The sequence below is a fragment of the Chiloscyllium plagiosum genome, chromosome 5 (assembly GCF_004010195.1).
Source record: "Chiloscyllium plagiosum isolate BGI_BamShark_2017 chromosome 5, ASM401019v2, whole genome shotgun sequence".
Taxonomy (NCBI): Eukaryota; Metazoa; Chordata; class Chondrichthyes; order Orectolobiformes; family Hemiscylliidae; genus Chiloscyllium; species Chiloscyllium plagiosum.
The window spans coordinates 101376961-101398524 of NC_057714.1; the positions used below are offsets into that span (position 1 = coordinate 101376961).

At 39.5% G+C, this 21564-nt stretch overlaps 1 protein-coding gene across 2 annotated transcripts in view; it reads right to left on the reverse strand.

Annotated features, from left to right (window-relative positions):
• The window catches only part of ube3c (ubiquitin protein ligase E3C), a 177268-nt gene that overhangs the window by 22772 nt on the left and 132932 nt on the right, over nucleotides 1–21564 (reverse strand). For both annotated transcript variants that reach the window (XM_043690704.1, XM_043690705.1), the window contains exons 20-22: nucleotides 17000–17212; nucleotides 9920–10108; nucleotides 809–875 (exon numbers count right to left, since the gene is read on the reverse strand). In XM_043690704.1, the coding sequence (XP_043546639.1) occupies nucleotides 809–875; nucleotides 9920–10108; nucleotides 17000–17212 (469 nt within the window). The remainder of the gene's footprint in view (nucleotides 1–808; nucleotides 876–9919; nucleotides 10109–16999; nucleotides 17213–21564) is intronic.

The window sequence follows — 21564 nt, forward strand, 5'->3', positions numbered from 1 at the left end:
ATTCCTGATGAAGGGTTTTTGCCCAAAACGTCGATTTCGCTGCTCCTTGGCTGCTGCCTGAACTGCTGTGCTCTTCCAGCACCACTAATCCAGAATCTGGTTTCCAGCATCTGCAGTCATTGTTTTTACCTCAATAAGTAGGGATTCCAAGCCACGAAAAAGGTGGATATTGAAATACCCACCATCCAGTGTACATTTTGCACTATTGCCACTCTCTTCCAACTGTTGTTCAACATGGAGTACGGATTCCTCAGCTAAGGGAGGGTACTAAGTGGTAATCAGAAGGTTTCCTTGCCCACATTTAACCTGAAGTCATGAGAGTTCATGCAGTCCGAAGTCAATGGTGTGCACTCCCAGGGGTGGGACAGGATATATCCAAGGATGGTGATGGTAGAATCTGGACATTGTCTGTCAGATATCATTCAGTGAGTACAACAGTCAGGCTGTGGTTTGAACAGTTTGTAAGACAGGTATCCCGGAGGTTAGCAAAGAGGTATTTGCAGAGTCAACAGGGCTGTTTCCGCCAGTCTATATCTCTGTTCCTTCATTGTTGCTGGATCTAGATCCTGGAACACCCTCCCATACAGCACTCTGGGTGTGCCTATCAGGTCGATGGAAGGCAGCTCAATGGCATAGCAAAGAGGCTGACATCCCATAAGAGAAGAAATTAACAAATACATCACCTCTGGGCAAAACATTTGCACCCCTTCAGAAAGCTAATATATAACTTTTGCGCTTTACTAATTCACTAGGATTGATGACATTTAAAATTGAGAAAAACCCATGCCCCAGATTAAAATATTTATACCTGAATAATTTGTGAAGTTTTTCAGATCCTCCAGATCTATTGGTATTTGTGCTCCAGATATTAAAACCTGACAACAGGAAAAAAAAAAGAGGAGATTAAGAAAACACTTAAACAGCTTTGGAATTGACAATAAACTCTTCATTTTCTTGCCATGTTTCTCCACAAGAAATTTTTTTAGCTCATCATATCTTAAAAACACTTCAATAGGCATATGAAATGCCATAACCTACAGAGCACAAACTACAATCTGTAGGTTGGATTGGACATGGGAGCTCATTTTTAACCAGCAGTGACGCAGACGCCAAATGATGTGTTTCTGGACAGTATATCTTCAGAGAAATAGAGTCATATAGGAGAGAAAAAGGCCCATAAGCTGATCATGTCTGCTCTGGTGAAAAACTACCTAACTATTCTATTCCCCTTTTCCAGCACTTGGTCCACAGCCTTGCCTGCCTTTGTATCCAACTGGATGTCTGAATACTTCGCCCTCTGGGTGAAAAAAATCTTTTCCTCCCATATCCTTTAAATGGGATTTTGATGTTGAGGCCATTTCAGAGACGTGGGTCGAGTAGGGAAAGGAATGGTTGTTGCAGGTTCCAGGATTTAGATGTTTCACTAAGAACAGAGAAGATAATAAAAGAGGGGGAGGTGTGGCATTGTTAGTCAAGGACAGTATTGTGGCTGCAGAAATGACATTTGAGGACTCGTCATAATATGAGATGAGATTAGAAACAGGAAAGGAGAGGTCACCCTTTTGGGAGTTTTCAGTAGACCTCCGAATAGTTCCAGAGATGTAGAGGAAAGGATAGCAAAGATGACTCTCGACAGGAGTGAGTGTGACAGGGTATTGTTATGGGGGACTTGAACTCCCCAAATATTGATTGGAAATACTATAGTTGAGTAATTTAGATTAGATTAGGTTCCCTTCAGTATGGAAACAGGCCCTTTGGCCCAACAAGTCCACACCGACCCGATATTTACCCCTGACTAATGCACCTAATAGTATGAGCAATTGAGCATGGTCAGTTCACCTGACCTGCACATCTTTGGATTGTGGGAGGAAACTGGAACACCCAGAGGAAACCCACACAGACACAGGGACAATGCGCAAAGTCCACACAGACAGTCACCTGAGGTGGGAATCAAACCCGGGTCCTGGCTCTGTGAGGCAGCAGTGCTAACCACGGTGCCACCCAAACGGATCAGTTTTTGTCCGTTGTGGGGTGGGGTGGGGGAGGGGGTCTGACACAGTATGTAGACAGGCCAACAAGGGGTGAGGCCACATTAGATTTGATATCAGGTAATGAACCCAGCCAGGTGTTAGGATTGAGGTAGGCCAGCACTTTGGTGATAGTGACCACAATTCAGTTATGTTTAGGTATAGGTATACACCAGAGGGCAAGAGCTACAGCTGGGGGAAAGGCAATTACGATGAGATTAGACAAGATTTAGGACGCATAGGATGGGAAGGAAACTACAGAGGATGGGCACAAAAGATATGTGGAGCTTATTCAAGGAACAGCTACTGTGTTTCCTTAATAAGTACGTACCTATCAGATAGGGAATAAGCTGTCGAGTGCAGGATTTATGGTTTACTAAGGAAGTTGAATCTCTTGTCAAGAGGAAGGCGGCAGCTTATGTCAAGATGCGATGTGAAGGCTCAGTTAGGTCAATTGAGAGTTACAAGGTAGCCAGGAAAGACCTAAAGAGGGAGCTAGGACAAGCGAGGAGGGGGCATGAGAAGTTGTTGGCGGATAGAATAAGGGAAAACCCTAAAGATTTCTATAGGTATATAAGGGATAAAAGAATGACAAGAGTAAGATTAAGGCCAATCAAGGACAGTAGTGGGAAATTGTGCGTGGAGTCACAGGAGATGGGGAAGCGCTAAATTCATATTTTTTGTGAGTATTCACACTGGAAAAACACAATGCTGTCGAGGAGAATACTAAGAAACAAGCTACTAGACTAGAAGGGACTGAGGTTCACAAGGAGGTGGCATTAGAAAGGCTGCGAAGTGTGAAAATAGATAAGCCCCGGGCCGGATGGATTTTTCCTCGGATTCTCTGGGAAGCCAGGGAGGAGAAAGATTAAAGCCAAAGGCTCGGTATTATGTCATCATTGTCGACAGGAATAGTGCCAGAAGACCAGAGGATAGCAAATGTTGTCTCTTCGTTCAAGAAGCGGGGTAGAGACAACCCTGCATAATTATAGGCCAGTGAGCCTTACTTCGGTTGTGGGTAAAGTGTTGGAAAAGGTTATAAGAGATAGGATTTATAATCATCTTGATAGGCATAAGACGAAAAATATTCATTTAGCACATCCTCTATCTCCATGCACAACTTCCCACTACTGCCCTTGATTGGCCCTAATCTTACTCTAGTTGATTAGGGATAGTCAACATGGTTTTGTGAAGGGAACACAAACCTTATTTAGTTCTTTGAGAAAGTGACCAAACAGGTGGACGAGGGTAAATTCTTTAATGTGGTGTATATAGATTTCAGTAAGGCGTTTCATAAGGTTCCCCATGGTTGATTACTGCACAAAATATGGAGGCGTGGAATTGCGGGCGATTTAGCAGTTTGGATCAGAAATTGGCTAGCTGAGAAGAGTGGCGGCTGATTGGAAATGTTCATCCTGGAGAGGTTTTAAATTGGAGAAAGGCCAATTTTGACGGTGTTAGGCAAGAACTTTCAAAAGCTGATTGGGAGCCGATGTTCACGGGTAAAGGGACGGCTGGAAAATGGGAAGCCTTCAGAAGTGAGATAACAAGAATCCAGAGAAAGTATATTCCTGTTAGTGTAAAAGGAAAGGCTGGTAGGTTTAGGGAATGCTGGATGAATAAAGAAATTGAGGGTTTGATAAAGAAAAAGAAAGAAGCATATGTCAAGTGCAGACAGTATAGATCGAATGAATCCTTACAAGAGTATAAGGCAGTATGAGTATACTTAAGAGAGAAATCAGGAGGGCAAAAAGGGGACATTAGTTAGCTTTGGCAAATAGAGTTAAGGAGAATCCAAAGAGTTTTTACAAATACATTAGGGACAAAAGGGTAATTAGGGAGAGAACAGGGCCCCTCAAAGATCAGCAAGGCAGCCTTTGCATCAGGACAGTATTTTGCATTGGTATTGACTGTGGAAAAGGATGTGGAAGATATAGAATCCAGGGAAATAGATGGTGACATCTTGAAAATGTTCATATTACAGCAGAGGAAGTGCTGGATGTCTTGAAACGCATAAAAGTGGATAAATCCACAGGACCTGATAAGATGCACCCTAGAACTCGGTGGGAAGCTAGGGAAGTGATTGCTGGGCCTCTTAGTGAGATATTTGCGTCATCGATAGTCACAGGTGAGGTGCCGGAAGACGAGAGGTTGGTTAACATGGTGCCACTGTTTAAAAAAGGTGCTAAGGACAAGCCAGGAAATTATAGACCAGTGAGCCTGACGTGGGCAAGTTGTTGGAGTACATCCTGTCCCTCAGGATTCCCATGTGTTTGGAAAGGCAAGGACTGATTTAGGGATAGTCAACATGGCTTTGAGAGTGGGAAATCATGTCTCACAAACTTGATTGAGATTTTTGAAGAAATAACAGAGGATTGATGAGGACAAAGCAGTACATGTGATCTACATGGACTTCAGTAAGATGTTCGACAAGGTTCCCCATGGGAGACTGGCCAGTAAGGTTAGATCTCATGGAATACAGGGAGAACTCGCCAATTGGATACAGAACTGGCTCAAAGGTGGAAGACAGAGGGTGGTGGTGGAGGGTTGTTTTTCTGACTGGAGGCCTATGACCAGTGGAGTGCCACAAGGATCGGTGCTGGGTCCACTACTTTTCATCATTTATATAATGGATTTGGTTGCAAGTGCAAGAGGTAAAGTTTGCAGATGACACTAAAATTGGAGGTGTAGTGGATGGCGAAGGTGGTTACAATAGGAACTTGATCAGATGGGCCAATGCGCTGAATAGTGGCAGATGGAATTTAATTCAGATAAATGTGAGGTGCTGCATTTTGGGAAAGCAAATCTTAGCAGGACTTATACACTTAATGGTAAGGTCCTAGGGAGTGTTGCTGAACAAAGGGACCTTGGAGTGCAGGTTCATAGCTCCTTGAAAGTGGAGTCACAGGTAGATAGGATAGTTGAAGACGGCGTTTGGTATGCTTTCCTTTATTGGTCAGAGTGTTGAGTACAGGAGTTGGGAGGTCATGTTGCAGCTGTACAGGACATTGGTTAGGCCAGTGTTGGAATATTGCATGCAATTCAGGTCTCCCTCCTATCAGAAAGATGTTATGAAAGCTGAAAGGGTTCAGAAAAGATTACAAGGATGTTGCCAGGGTTGGAGGATTTGAGTTATAGGGAGAGGCTGAACAGGCTGGGGCTGTTTTCCCTCGAGTATCAGAGGCTGAGGGGTCACCTTATAGAGGTTTATTAAATTATGAGGGGCATGGATAGGATAAATAGACAAAGTCTTTTCCCTAGAGTGCACGAGTCCAGAACTAAAGGGCAGAGGTTTAGGGTGAGGGGAGAAAGATATTAAAGAGACCTAAGGGGCAATGTTTTCATGCAGAGGGTGGTAAGTGTATGGAGCTGCCAGAGGCAGTGGTGGATGCTCATACAATTGCAACATTTAAAAGGCATCTGGATGGGTATATGAATAGGAAGGGGTGGAGTCATAAGTTGCTGGCAGGTGTGACTAGAATGGATTGGGATAGCTGGTCAGCATGGACAGGTTGGACAGAAGAGTCTGTTTCTGTGCTATATATCTCTATGACTCTATCACTCTACTAGTGATGTATTGCCAGGATCTGGTTTGTCATTTTTATAAATGACCTGGATGAGGGCATACAAGAGTGGGTTAGTAAATTTGCAGACGACACTAAGATCGGTACAGTTGTGGATAGTGACGAAGGAAGTTATAGGTTACAGAGGGGCATAGATAAGCTGCAGAGCTGGGGTGAGAGGTGGCAAATGGAATTTAATGCAGAAAAGTGAGGTGATTCACTTTGGAAGGAGTAACACGAATGCAGAGTACTGGGCGAATGGTAAGATTCTTGGTAGTGTAGATAAGCAAAGAGATCTCTCAAAGATCGCTCAAAGTTGCCACCCAGGTTGATAGGGTTGTTAAGGCAGCTTATGGTGTGAAAGCCTTTATTAGTAGGGAGACCGAGTTTCAGAACCATGAGGTCATGCTGCAGCTGTACAAAACTCTGGTGTGGCCGCACTTGAGGACTGCGTGCAGTTTTGGTCACTGCATTATAGGAAGGATCTGGAAGCTTTGAAAAGGGTTCAGAGGAGATTTACTAGGATGTTGTCTCTAATGCAGAGAAGGTTTTACAAGGAAAGGCTGAGGGATCTGAGGCTGTTTTCGTTACAGGAGGTGGTTGAGAGGTGACTTAATTGAGACATATAAGATGATCAGAGCGTTAGATAGGTTGGATAGTGATAGCCTTTTTCCTAGGATGGTGATGGCTAGCACAAGGGGGCATAGCTTCAAATTGAGGGCTGATAGATATAAGACAGATGTCAGAGTAGTTTCTTTACTCAGAGTAATAGGGACATAGAACGCACTGCCTGCAACAGTTGTAAATGATAATTGGATAGGCATATGGCCAAGAATGGAACAGTGTAGGTTAGATGGGCTTCAAATTGATTTCACCAGTTGGCGCAACATCAAGGGCTGAAGGGCCTGCACTGTGCTGTAATGTTCTATGTTCTAAAACTGTGCCCCTTTGCCAAAATCTATGCCCCCTGGTCATTGCCCTATGTCCCTCAATTTTAAACATCACAATAATGCTCCCATCAGCTCCAAGAAAAACAACCTCAGTCTATTCAATCTCTGTTCATAACTGAAACTCTAGCACATGTCCTCTGCACCCTCTCCAACGCAATCACATCCTATAACGTGGATTCCAGAACTACACAAATATCGTCTTATATGGTAGCAATATTCTACCAACACAGAAAATAGCTGAAGTTAGCCAGTTAGCCTCTCAAGTCCTCTGCACCATTCAACAACAAAATGGCTAATTTTCTATCTCAAAGTCATTTTCTAATGCACTATTCCTATATTGCTTGATATTTTTAATAACTAGAAATCTATTCCAGATTAGAGTGGTGCTGGAAAAGCACAGCAGGTCAGGTAGCATCCAAGGAGCAGGAAAATCAACATTTCGGGCATAAACCCTTCACTTCCCGATGAACAGCTTATGCCCATAACGTCAATTCTCTTCCTCCTCGGAAGCTGCCTGACCTGCTGTGTTTTTCCAGCACAACACTGTCGACTGCGACACTCCAGCACCTGCAGTCCTTATTTTCTCCTTACTAACTTTTGGTCATAGTCATCGCTTTCTGTCTGCCACTTTCTAACTTATAATGTAGCAACTCAAGTTTTCCTTTTAAAAAGCATTTTTCTGACTTTCCACCATTTAAAGAACCTTCCCCCTCCCCCAGAGCAGTGCATTAGCTTACGCATTTACAACCAGTCTACAAGAGTAGTTACTTATCACATGATTTTCTTGTGATGCCACTGATCAGTTTTCACTTCTTGAAACTCAGCACTCCATGGCTTCTCACTGCCTTGCACCCCCTCCTTCTAAATTTAATTCACCAATTAAATACTCTGCCTCTTTGTTATTAATCACCATTTTTATGATACGAAAACTATACAAGAGTAAATTAGTGTTGAGGAATATCACTGCAATTTTTAATGGCTATAAGGCACGTGAATTTATTCTATACTTATAAAAAACCTTAATCTTGAATAAATCTTGCAACAATAGCCAAGAACAACCAGGAAAAAACATGCAGGTATTAGTTTATACAACATTATGAGACTGAATGCATTCCAGAGAATTAAGAGGTTTGCACTCTTGCAATAGGTTAGCCTCTGAATTTCTATGAATTGCTTAGACTTTTAAAAAACACATTTAAAAAGGTCATCTTCAGTTTTCAATGTGGCTCTGTCAATAAGCGTAATTCCAATAAGATGCAAATGAATATGCATCTTAAAAAGTAAGTTTGAACTTCTTTTCTCCTACAAATCAGTTCACATAATTCATTTATCCCAGAGACGCAGAACAATCCTGTACCATACCAATTTTAAAACTGGAGTGTACTATCTGCAAGGATTGTGAGAGCAGATTAAATAGTCACTTTAACAGGCAATTGAATAAACAAAGGAAAACTTTACAGGGCTACAGCGGAAGGGCAGGAAAATTGGATTATTTGATAGTTCTTTCAAAGAGCCAATACAAGCATTTAGAGGGCCTGAAGGACCTTATTCTGGGCTGAATCACTTTATGGAGATAACAATTGAACATGAAACTTTTATCTGTACACTCAATGATACTTAATATGTAACTATTAGTCACTGAACTAAGAAAATTTAAAAACTCAAAAGAAACAATCCTGTTTCAAAGTACAAGTAGTGTATTAAAATATTGGAAAAGAAAATGCAGTGTTATTCCAAAATATTAGCATCATAGAGATCTACAGCACAGAAAAAGGCCCTTCAGCCCATTACATCTGTGCCAGTCAAAAACAATCACCTAAATATTTTAAACCCATTTTCCAGGAAAACACCATCCAGACAGGGTCATGAACTCTTGACCCTCAGATTATAAGTCTGATGCTGTACCAACTTGTACATTGACGAGCATGAGAGAAAGAAACCACACAGGAAACAATTGTTTATAATTCGAGCGGCAGGTTTTTAGTTGAGCTCTTTGATTAATCCTAGCATTTTACTTCCTCCCTCAATTCGACCACTCCACCTCGCTAACCCCGAAAATGTTCTCTCATTAGGACCCAATTTCCTTTGAATCTTACTAGTGAATCCTGTTCCACCATCCTTTCAAGAAAATGCTTCCCAGATCACAACAGTCCACTGTGTTAAAATAAAAAATGCCATCTTTCCAATCTTGGCCCCATGTAACTGACTCTAATACTGAATAGTGTTTTGCTGTATTACTGTATTAAAAACCACTCATGTTTGCAAACACGTCTATTAAAGATGCTTGCATGTTCTATGCTTGATGAAGCATTTTCCAGAATTAGCTGATAACTAAATCAGGAGAAAGTGAGGACTGCAGATGCTGGAGATCAGCGTAGAGAGTCTGGCGCTGGAAAAGTGCAGCATCTAAGGAGTAGGGGAATCACGTTTCAAGCAAAAGCCCTTCACCTTCCTGATGAAGGTCTTTTGCCTGAAACGTCGATTCTCCTGTTCCTCGGGTGCTGCCTGACCTGCTGTGCTTTTTGAGCACTACATTCTCAACTCTAATAACTAAATTAGTCAAGTTAAAGCAATGTTATTCAATGTTAGATATTCTTGCCTGTAATTGTTACAGCTATTTTATGAAATACCCAACTGATGTTGAAAAAATATTGACTAGAAGAGAACAGAAAAGAAGAGGAGAACAGGAAAAAAAATCCCTGTTTTATAGGCTAAATCTGTGAAAAGCTGCTGAATACAATTCTAAGTTTTAGTATTTCAGACGTTGTCCAAGTGTAACAAAAGTAATGTCACCATTAAATTATTTCCACAAGTGACAGATTTTCCATCTACGTACTGGTGGATTTTAGTCAAAGATGCATTGAGATAGCAATATTCATGACCAAATGTTTCAAAGCAGTTTACAGCCAATTAACTGTTTCTGAAGTTATGCAATGCAATCAATTTACACAAAGCAAGCTACAAAATAAAGAGCAAAGTGATTAATAACCAAATTATCTACATTTGTAATGTTGTTGCAGGATGAAAAGGCATCAGGATACCAAGGATAACTGCCCTGATTTGTCTTTCAAGAGGATTTTTGTACATATTCCAGACAGCAACTTAACATTTCCACTGAAAGTTGGCCTCATTTTTAGTGCTTAGTGCTGGAGTGGCTACAACGACTGTCATTTGAGCCACAGGTAACATTGGGAAATTTAGGAAATTGGATCAAATAACAGTTATCAGGCTAAACTGTTAATATTTGTTGATCTGTGTTTTCCTCAAAAAAGAGGTTTACTAAAATATTAATTCCATCATGCCATGGTAAAAATGTGTTTCTGGTAGTGTGGGTAAAAAAGACAAAGTTACATAGTTACAAAAAGCTCAAATGGTTTACCTGAAGCTCTTGTTGGTCAAACATCCTCAGCCATTCTAGGTTCACAACATTAGCAACCCCCTGTCGGAATGCAAGACAGTGTGGTCGGATCTGTTTGTTGAGCCTGTAGTCCGCAACAAGATGGATGTAAGCTATTCTGTTGGCACTAGTTACAGGAATATCCTTTCCACCCAGCTTCAGTTCAACCACCTATCATGTAAAAGGTTTTCCATCAGAATTGTGCATTAATTGATTCTATAAACATGAAAGGAACAAAAAGTTAGATTGCATTTTAAATTAACCACTTTCCCTTAATCTTTTCCACTTCCATGAGCAAAATGCTCGTCAGATTTCCACTCTGCTACAAAACTAAGACAGCTTTTAAAGTCACAAATGACATCTTAGATGCACCTAAACAGTAAACTTTCCCATTCAGCCCTTCTCAACCCATATGCAGCCTTCAGCCTGACCTCAGCAGCCTTCACTGATACGTCTTCACTGTTGTTCAGCTAGTTCTGACTGGATTCTTCTATTTACATGCTTGTCTAGCCAGTAAAGATTCGAGAATCAATTGTAGTGGCTTCTTTCTCTGCTGCCACCCCCATTAATTCTGATGCTTCCCCCAATGATCTAACACTTGCTACCAATTCTCTCTCAATTTCACTCATTCATTAGGAGAACATGGGCTTCACTGGCTAGGCCTGCCTTTATTGCTCATTCCTAACTGCCCTGCAGAAAGTGGTGAGGAACTGCGTTCTTGAAGTGCTGCAGGCTGTTTGATCTAAGTATACCTACAATGTTAGCAACAGTGATTGAATGGTAATGTATTTCCAAGTCAGGATGATGAGTGGGTTGAAAGAGAATTTGTAGGGGGTGGTGTTCCACGAATGTGCTTTCCATGTACTTCCAGATGGCAGCGATCGTGGGTTTGGAAGGTACTGTCAAAGCAGCCTTAGTGAATGCGTGCAATGCATCTTGCAGATGGTAAACATGATTGCTAACGAGTGTCAGTGGAAGAGGGAGTGAATGTTTGTGGATTCGGTCCAAACAAGTCGGCTGCTTTCTCCTGGACGATGTCATGCTCCTAGAGTGTTATTGGAGCTGCATTCATCCAAACAATTGAGGAATATTCCATCACACCTCTGACTTGTAGATAATGGACAGACTCTAGGAACATAGGTGGTGAGCTACTCGCTGCAGGATTGCTAACCTCTGACCTGCTCTTGTAGCCAGAAAATGTACATGGCCATAATAAAAGCAAAATACAGTGGATGCTGGAAATCTCTGATTTATGAAGAGAAAATGCTTGAGAAATTCAGGTCTGTAAATATCTATGGAGAGGGAAACAGAGTTGATACTGAGTCTAGTATTACCGTTCTACTATTCTGAAAATTAATACCGGACTCAAAGTTTTAACATGGTTTGTCTCTCTGCAGATGCTTGCAGACCTCCTGAATTTCTCCAGCATTTTCTCTTTTCATCTGTGTGGCTGGTCCAGTTGGGGGTTCCAGTCAATGTGATACCAGAATATTGATTATCGATGATGCAGCAACGGCAATACATTTGAACATCAAGTAGCAATGGTTAGATTTTCTCGTCAGAGATGATCATGACCTGGCACAAATGATAAATTTTATTTGTCACAGACGTGGATAGCTTCAGTGCTCTGTGCCATCACCCGAAATCTCTGCTAATTTCAACATCTGCTTTAATAATCGCCAAATTCTCTCAAACCTGCCAACTTCTCAATCCTGTGATTTAACCTTCCCAGCTATACAAAGCCAATCTCAGAAGAAGGTAGTTAAATCATTCCACATGGTACCATGATTGCCCACTTTCTCTCTGATCAAAGAAATGGTCTGTACACAAATAATCCAGACATAGCTTGCATATCTGAAACACAAATATCATTAAGCAGTAACAATTTTCTGCCAGCTACCATGACCAATGATTCCCCCTTGATCCAAGTTTTGGTGCGAAGTTAACCTGCAGGCCAGAAGATGAGTAAAATTAAAAATTCTCTACAGATGTTAAAACCATTTGAGGTGGTACTTGGCTTCTTTTATGAAGTGATAGATCCAGAGCTGTTCCAACAGCATTCAACAATAACTAGATGAAAGGCACACACCAGGATTCAAATTGATTTCTATGGTCTGTCATTGCAAAATTAAGAATGCAAGTCATTGTACAGGTCCAATATTTGTTCCACATTCTAGAGATAAAATCTCCTTCAGGACTGAATAGTTAAATAACCTAGGATCATAGAATTTCACAGTATAGAAAGAGGCCACTTGACTCATGTCTGTACCAGCTTCTTAAAGAGCTACTCAGATAGATCCATTCTCTAGCCTTTCTCCGTAGCCCTCTAAACTCATAACTTTCAAACTTGTTAAAGGTAGGCCTATTGAAGATCATAGCGGTGTAGAATTATTTTTTGCATTCATTTGTCCTATTCATTTGATAATTTCATATTTGAAGTTGAACAAGTGGTCAAATATGGATCTTGGGTTTTAAATTGGTAACTTTTAGTAGTTTTGCTCAAAGCAAATAACATCCAGGCCTGTTAGAACATAGAAAAGTACAGCACAGAACAGGCCCTTTGGCCCATGATGTTGTGCCGAGGATTAATCCTAATGTAAAATATAATAACTTAATCTACGCACCCCTCAACTCACTGTGATCCATGTGCATGTTCAGCAGTTGCTGAAATGTCCCTAATGACTCTGCTTCCACCACCACAGCTGGCAACGCATGCCATGCATTCACAACTCTCCGCATAAAGAACCTTCCTCTGACGTCTCCTCTATACCTTTCTCCTAATATCTTCAAACTATGACCCCTCGTACCAGTCAATCCTGCCCTGGGGAAAAGTCTCTGGCTATTGACTATCTATTCTACTCATTATCTTGTATACTTCAATCAGGTCACTCTTCCTCCTCTCCTGAAAGAAAAGTCGGAGCTTATTCAATCTTTCTTCATAAGGCAACCCCTCCAGTCCAGGCAGCATCCTGGTAAACCTTCTTTGCACCCTCTCCAAAGCCTCTGTATCTTTTCTATAGTAGGGCAACCAGAACTGGACACAATATTCCAACTGTGGTCTCACCAGGGACGTGTAGAGCTGTAGCAAAACCTCGCGGCTCTTAAAACTCGATCCCCCTGTGAATGAAAGCCAAAATACCATATGCTTTCTTAACCACCCTATCTACTTGGGTGGCAACTTTGAGGGATCTTTGTACTTGCACGCCCAGATCCCTCTGTTCCTCCACACTGCCAAGAATCCTGTCTTTAACCCTATATTCAGCATTTGAGTTCGACCTTCCAAAATGCATCACCTCGCATTCATTGAGGTTGAATTCCATCTGTTGCTAATCTCTTAACACTGTGATAATAGTCATCATGCTAAACGGGACATCTTCTAGGAAGGGAGGGAAAGGGAAAGCAATGTTCAGAGTATTAAAAGTAGCACAATATTTAAAACTGACTAAAGAAACAGAAGTGCAGGAAGCAGTGAGTACAATTGTAAAATACTGAGAGAATAATATTACCAGTTGAATAGATTAATTCAAATTAATGCCAAGTTAAGACACTGCATTTTACAAGTGAATGGGAATACATATGATGAAATAAGAAATCTAAGCTCTGCTTACAATTAACATTTTTTAAAAAGTCAGACATCACATTCAATGCCAAGTATGCGAGGTTAAGATTAAAACTCTAGTGCCCATGAAGTGAGCATGTAGGTAGATAAAGCTATACAAAACATTTTGCAGTTTGTAAACTAAGTCACAGATAAGAAGAGGTAAAAAATAATAATAAATGGGCGCACTGACAAACAGTTGCAATACACTATTATATGGAGTTAATTAAAACAACAGAATAATGCAAGTATTACAAAACAGACAATAGCCATGCAGCCTATTGCGTATGCATCAGCTCTCTGCAAGCAACAATAAGACATAGGAATAGCAAAAGCAGAAGTGTGCGCAGGCTCCAGATTGCTCAGATGCCTGTCCAGTGCCAGGGTTAAGGACATCAAGGTTGGAGAGGATCTTGGAGGAGAAAGAAAAGAATCAATGTTCTACCAATAACATTGGTAGGACGAGAAAGGAATTTCTCCTGAAAGATTATGAACATCAGGTGCTAAATATAAAACCAGAATCTCCAAGGTAACATTCTCCAGACTACTACCTTAACCATTGGCTAACTGACATAGGACATTAAAAGTAAAGGAATTAAATTAGTGACTCTCAGGTTGTTGTTGGTGAAATAGGTTTCAGTTTGTGGGTCACTAGCACCAGTATAAGCAATAGAAGGAAGCTTTTTCATCGAATGGGCTTCAGGTTAACAACTGTGGCAAAGGTGCCTTGGCAAATGAAGTAACTTGGGCTGTGGAGGTCTTCAAACTAATTAGGGAGAGATGGTCTGGGAGCGGGGAAATATAGGATTACAAAGCAAGACCGTACGGCAGCAATTTGAATAATAATACCTCGAGTTGGAAAGGATGGGATGGTGCATACAAACAGAAAAGTTGAAGAAAAATAGAAGTCAATGGGGAGAAAAATGGTAATAAGGCAAAACAAAAGCTCTTCACTCGAATTAACATGCTATTTGGGACAAACTGCACAAATCCAGGTTAATGTCTTATAGCCCTTATAAAGACATGGATATAAAGAGATTAAAGCTGGGAACTAAGTATTCATGGGTGTGACTTTTCAGGAAGGAAAGGACATTGATGTAGCACTATTGGTACAGAATGGAATAAGTACAATAGCTAAATATTATCTTGGATTGAAAGATATAGAATCCATATGGGTGAAACTAAGAAATAAAAAGGGGAAGATGATAGAATGAACTGCCAGAGGAAGTGGTAGATGTACATAAATGGTAGATGGAACATTTAAGAGAGATTTGGACAGGTACGTGAATGAAAAAGGTTTCAAAGGATATGGGCCAAACACAGGAAAATGGGGATAGTTTAGTTTGGGAAACCTGGCCAACACAGATGAGTTGGATTGAAGGGTCTGATTCCATGCTGTATGACTCCATGCCGATAGGAGAAGGAACAACATTTGACCTTTTATTGGGAAATAAGGCAGGGCAAGTGACTGTGGTGTCAGTAAGGGAGCACTTTGGGGCGAGTGATCATAATTCTATTAGTTTTAAAATAGTTATGAACTGATCAATAAGTTCAAGTTCTAAATTGGTTTAAGGTCAATTTTGATGGAATTACAGAAGATCACATAGGATCCAGCCAGAGCCAATTGGATACAAAATTGGCTTGAAGGTAGGAAGCAGAGGTGGTGGTAGAGGGTTGCCTTTTGGACTGGAGGCCTGTGACCAGCGGGTGTGCCATTAGGATCAGTGCTGGTCCACTGCTATTCATCACTTACCTATCATTCATCTGCGGTGAAGAATTCCAGAGTCACAACCCTCAAAGAAACAATTCTTCATCTGTCTTAAATGGGCAACTAATTCTTCTGAGATGATTCCCCCTGGTCCTAGACTCTCCCAGTCAAGGAAACCACCTTTCGTCACCTACCCTGTCAAGTCCCCAAGAATCTTGCATGATTCAAAAAACCCAATCTACTCAATCTTTCCACAGAACAAAATCCCTCCAAACCCATAAAAGCTACTTAGTCAGTCCCACGCCAGTGACTTGTCTTTCTAGCCCTGCCAATTTCTTCTCTTTAGATAAAGCTCAGACTAAATTGTAATTAGTACAAGCAGTAATTCAGCCACATGGGCTCACAGCAAGTTGTGGTAAGGTCAGAGGAAATTAGTGCTTACACCCTGTGAATCATACTTCAGCTGACTAAAGTATAAGAGTTACCAGTGCAGCACCACATGATCAAAGATGGCTTTTTTCAGTTGCACTGTGACACAACATGCAAGTTGTGCATGTCTTCTTTGGAAGACACATATACATTTATGATATCAATGCAGCGTACGCATATATTCTGATGGTGCAGAAGTGGTTTATCTGGCCTAAAACATATAACCTATCTCGTGTTTTTAATTGATTTACTACTATATAACTTGCAAGTTAGGAAATGTATGTTTTTTGTGAGAATGTTTACTTGTCTTTGTAGATGTCAGCATTGGCAGAAAAAATTTCACAAGGAAGGAGAGGTTTCACACATTGAAGTAAAAGCTTAAAATGCCCTATTATACATTATAACAACCATACCACATATGCCAATTTTAAAAATTCCTAAAACTGCTCACTTAGTTTCATCTTAAAAACATTAACAAAAGTTTGTTTCAGGAATTTCAGTTTTTTCTCCCAATTAAATTCAGCAGGCGTGTTTATCTAGTAATCTTGTAGAAAATCTCCGACAACAACAATATCCTTGGTTCAACACATTTCAGTCATGCATTGTGAATCACAAATTGCAAATGTCAAAAGGTCAGTGCCATAGTAATTGCAGATCTATTCAAACAATAGAACCTTACATTGTTGTGTAAAATACTGCTTATGGAAACTAGTTGAAAGTTTGGCGTCTTTGCTACAATTAGAATTGAACTAAGGAAACAGTGATTTTATTTTAAAGCTAAGGAAAGTAAGAGTCAAAATACAGATTACCTTATAAAATTTTGTATTAAGAAATACCTAAGTTACTTAAATTTGGTATATCCTAATCTGTAATATCCTAAAACTAATGTACATAACTATTATTATTTGGAATGTAATCAACTTTTTAAAAGTGGTAAAATTACTTCAAAAACATGTGTAAGGAGATGTTAATAACACAGTTAAAGCTAAGCAAACAGGTGTGGTAATAAACAGATTACAACCAATCGAAGGAAACAAAACTCTAATTTAAATAACAAGTTTGAGATTGAAATTACCAGTTTTATGGCAGTGGAAAAGGCCACTAATAAAATTTAGAAAAGTCAGAAAAACCTAATTGCCATGTTTTGTACACAGTTACACCAGGTCAGACATACAACCCTTTCATTCACACCTCACAACTGAAATGATCAATAAAACTGCATTTCTGACAAAGAGTTGAACTGAGATTACTGCCACAAGTGTGCTGTATCTCTTTAATCTCTCTTCCAATCAGATAAATTATTAACTACAATTCAAGAACCACCAACCTGTGCCTCTCCAAGCTCATTGTTCACCACTGTAAAATTGAGTCCAAGTTCCTCCACATCCCCTTCGTAGCTCTTCAAGAAGAGCAGGTTTTTGTACATTTCAGGATCCAATGATGCAAGGTGATGAATGTCAACATCTGCACTTGTGCCCAACAGCTTGGACAGAAAGAAACTGGCGAAAGGAAGTTCAACCAACATGTTTTCATAGAGGGCCTGCAATAATCAGAGTGAGAGAATTAGGCAACAAATTATCAATTGTTTCTACTTTTGAGTGCAGCATGAGAAAAATACCCAGACACCAGTCTCATAACCGACGGCGGGCATGTTGTATCAAAGTCTTGGACCAAAATTAAAGCTAAAGCTTTATCTGACAAAGTTACTGCATGATCAAGAAAAATCCAGACCTTCACTTTTGCAGTAGAAATTTCACATGAATCAGTGGATCAAGACATTAACAAAGTTTCCTATAACTTTAGAATGTTATGCTTCCAGTAATTCCCACTTAAGAATTGCGCTGACTGAAACAACATTAACAAGTTAAAGTGTAACACAAAGATAATATAAATTAAGATAAAGACAGGCTGATGGCTGAAGTGATTCAGAAATATTTTTAAAACCACGTCACTTTTCACTTTGGGATCTTCATCGTTGCAGCATTGTTTTTGCCTTTGGTTAGATTACAAATAATTAAGTGCAGCATCCAGATTTGAGCATGTATTTAAATGCAAATTAAAATGCACTTCAGATTAACCATACAACTTCATATCTCAGGGTCAGCAGAAACAAAGGTAATGTGAACTGATCTACTTTGTAACATGCAAACTGACTTTTTGAAAATGCAAGTTCTTTGATCAATCCTATTAATATTCCAGTTATGAAGCTTCGATAAAATCAAGAAAAGCTACAAGATATAATTCAAGGATCTATGTTTTTATGGTTATATTTACTGCCCAAACTTCTGCCACAATGATTGAGCTAAAATTGATTAATTATGCAGGAAACCTTTTTAATACAAGTAAGTGCTGTGCAATTAATGCAAATGGTGGCGCAACCTGGAAAATAAATGTGAACAATATCAAAAGCTGCCAAATAGATTTAGTAACTTATGGCATGAAGAATCAATAAAGAAACAAAATGCCTACTTTTCTTTGGTCATCAATCGGAACTATACTGTACATAAACATTCACCTTCACAATAAACAGATGCCATAAAATATAATAACACTGCCAATTGAATATCTTTACTTAAACTGGAGTTATTGGGTAACCTATTTGTGCAGGACAATATAAATTGTTTTCAAAGTCAAATACAGGCTTCAAAGTACAAGAAAAAAACTGACATAACCTTGGAAAAAATATATGCATAAAAAAAGGTACTTTAAAAAAAATCATAACACTGACATGACGCAATACTGTGCTTGTATAAAACAAAAACTTAAAGACTTGTGTGCAATACAAAAATTGGAATCCTTAATGTGACATTGTTCTAATATATGCAGAGACTTTGCCATGAAAGTACAGAATGGATATGGAATTACTGTTACCACAAAAAAGTCCAGTGATTAATTACAAGTACATCAGCCAAGTTTCTCCACAATTGGTGACCCGTGAACAAAATCCTGACAAGTGCATCTTTGATCCTGAAATTTCTGAAACCATGAGTGCAGCAAGTTCACATTTTTCATTGATGAGAAGCTTCAATTCCGACACAATAAAAACTACCTGCTGCTATACACACACATCCCTGGAGTTGAATGTAGAAACGATCATTACTATCAAACGCATGATCAGTCTAATGACCAGATGTGTAACACATATGACATGACCTGGACCAAACCACCAACTTTATGTTACGATCTAGCAAGGGGCCAGTCACATGCTATTTTTAAGTAGACAAAGATATCCAGGAGACTTACTAAGTGAATAAAGCACAAAATTCTATAGCTTTGAACAACAAACTTAAGTATACAACATTAAAACAATAACACAATCTACACTATAATTTATACTTTAGCACCCAGAATTACCATGTGATCCATTTGAAAAGAGACTGTGATTGAACATCTCACTGCACAAATAAAATAGCAAACACAATCAGGGGAGATCTCTCAAGATCTCTTAGCAACATCTCAGGCATTTACATCAAAGGGGTCAATCAAATCTCATTAAATTTCACAAAGAATCAGAATCCTTTACTTTTGCCTCTCTGATCTTGAAACTCCCTCTCAAAGAAGAAAGCTCCCAGTCCCCACTGCAACTCCTGAATCCTAACATCTCACTGCCTGCTAACGCTTGGAAAAGCTTTCCTCATTACTCACAGCCATCCTATTCCCTTTCACTCATTATCCAGATCACTTTAGAGAGGATTTGATATCAACTACAATGCAGATCAAATGAAGTAGAGGTTGTGGGAATCCTTCCCTGAAGCAAAGTGCAATGCTAGATCAGATACAATGTGATGGAGCTAAAAATTACAACCTCTGGCTTACTAGTTCAATCCCACAACTACATCTCATTACTGAGTTACTGGCCTGTGTAGCAGTGTTTTCTAACAAGTAATTCATTGTATGAGCTGCTTTTAGACATTAAGGCAAACAGTTTCTTTTTTCTTTGTCGGTACTTCCTACAGAAGGGCCCAGAATCCCACTGATTCACAGTTCACTACAGTCAAACATGGAGTCAGAAATACCTATCTGCATAAATAAAACATACTATATTCCTCAACTAGAAATATGATGTTCAAAGAAAAACGTTAGAGAGGAGAATTAAAGGTACAGTAATAAATGCTCTATATCAATACTCATCACTGGAAGTAATTCTGGTATACAGTATATGGAGTCTGAATTTGAGAGATATTTATAAACCAAGTGTCTGCAATAAAAAGCCTTAGATATATTACTTCATCACTGATTACCATTTTCAACCTTTCATAGTTTGGACATTTGATTTCCATTATGAGTTTTTACATCAATACATGTAAATGCTTTTAACCTTGATGGTTTGAAATTTTAATTTTTAAGAAACAAATCAATAGTGCAAATTACAAATTGTAATTTACTGCCAATCCATTTTGAAACCCGTTACATCATACAACAATACATATACCAGTTATTTCAAAATATCTATAGATTCACTGCAGCTAGTTATGGTTGAAAATTTTCAAAATTATACCTATGGGAAGCTCAATGATTGAATCAGTTAAACAGTATTTAGCAGAGTCACACTGGAGGATTTATTATTCAATTCATCATTTGTATTGTGTCAGCTTAGTTCAATCTAAGCACATGCCTTTGAATTAGATTGTGGATTTAAACACATAGCCTAGCAGTTCAGTGCAGTATTAATAGAGTGCAGTAAGACATGCCATCTTTTGGACGAGAAATGAAGTTCAGGCAAATAATATAAGTTTTAGACATGATTCTGCCTCGTGTAGTTGCAACTATTCCAGATTATCTATTTAGAAGTTCAGACCTACTCATACCCAATCATCCCCACCTGTTTTGTCATCAGTTCATCACTTGGCATCCTTCATTCTTGGGTTGGGCTTCAAAATTCAAAATAATCTATAGAATTGGATGCATTACAATTGTCATAGTCCAGTTGAACCAAGAATGAATCCTAAACAGATTTCTCTCTTAAGTACGTGATACACTAATTTGATAATTCTGTTCTTAGACAATTAGTATGGTAAAGAATATCATATTGATATAAATGGAGATAGCTCAAAGACAAAATAGTAATACAGGTGAAAAATGTCATGACCTACTGGCCATGTGTTTCCTATAAATGCATAAACCATTAAAGTTTTCTTGATGTTGTGGAATTCCTCAGTTATGAAAATGTCAGAAGAACAGAAAAACAAAGTAAATAAAATTTGAGTAAAGTAGAACTATACAGCTCAGTGTGACTGGTTATCATGTTTAAAGTTTGTGCCTTTGATGCTTAGCTGACTGGTAGGCCCATAGTAGCTTCATAAGGTTGGGACTTCTTTCCAAATTATGCTTGCCACATCCTCAGAGCAAGCGAGGACTGCAGATTCTGGAGAGTCAGAGTTGAAAAGTGTGGCATAGGAAAAGCACAGGAGGTCAGGCAGCATCTTAGGAGGAGAGTCGACATTTCGGGCATAAAGCCATCATACTGTCCACTGATCTGGCCTGTTGGTGAAGCAGCAAACAAAGCATCAATCACAAGAATACAACTGTACTGCTCATGACAAACTGTGCTTCAGAAATGTCCAGGTTTAGCCTGTCAAATTTGACTGCTATCTGTCTTGTGCGAGAATACAGCTGCACCACACTACACAATGAAGAATATTTTGATTGTGGGCTTTAGATCTCAGGCTTCAGCAGAATATGCAAAGTATCTGTCCCAAAACTATCAACAGGATAGTTCCTATTCCTGAAGAAGGGCTTCTGCCCGAAACGTCGATTCTCCTGTTCCCTGGATGCTGCCTGACCTGCTGCGCTGTTCCAGCAACACATTTTCAGCCCAAAACTATCAATAGCCTTTCAGGTTTTTACTGCAAAAGAACTCAGATTTGAAAAGAGCAGTCAGGAGATTTTGGG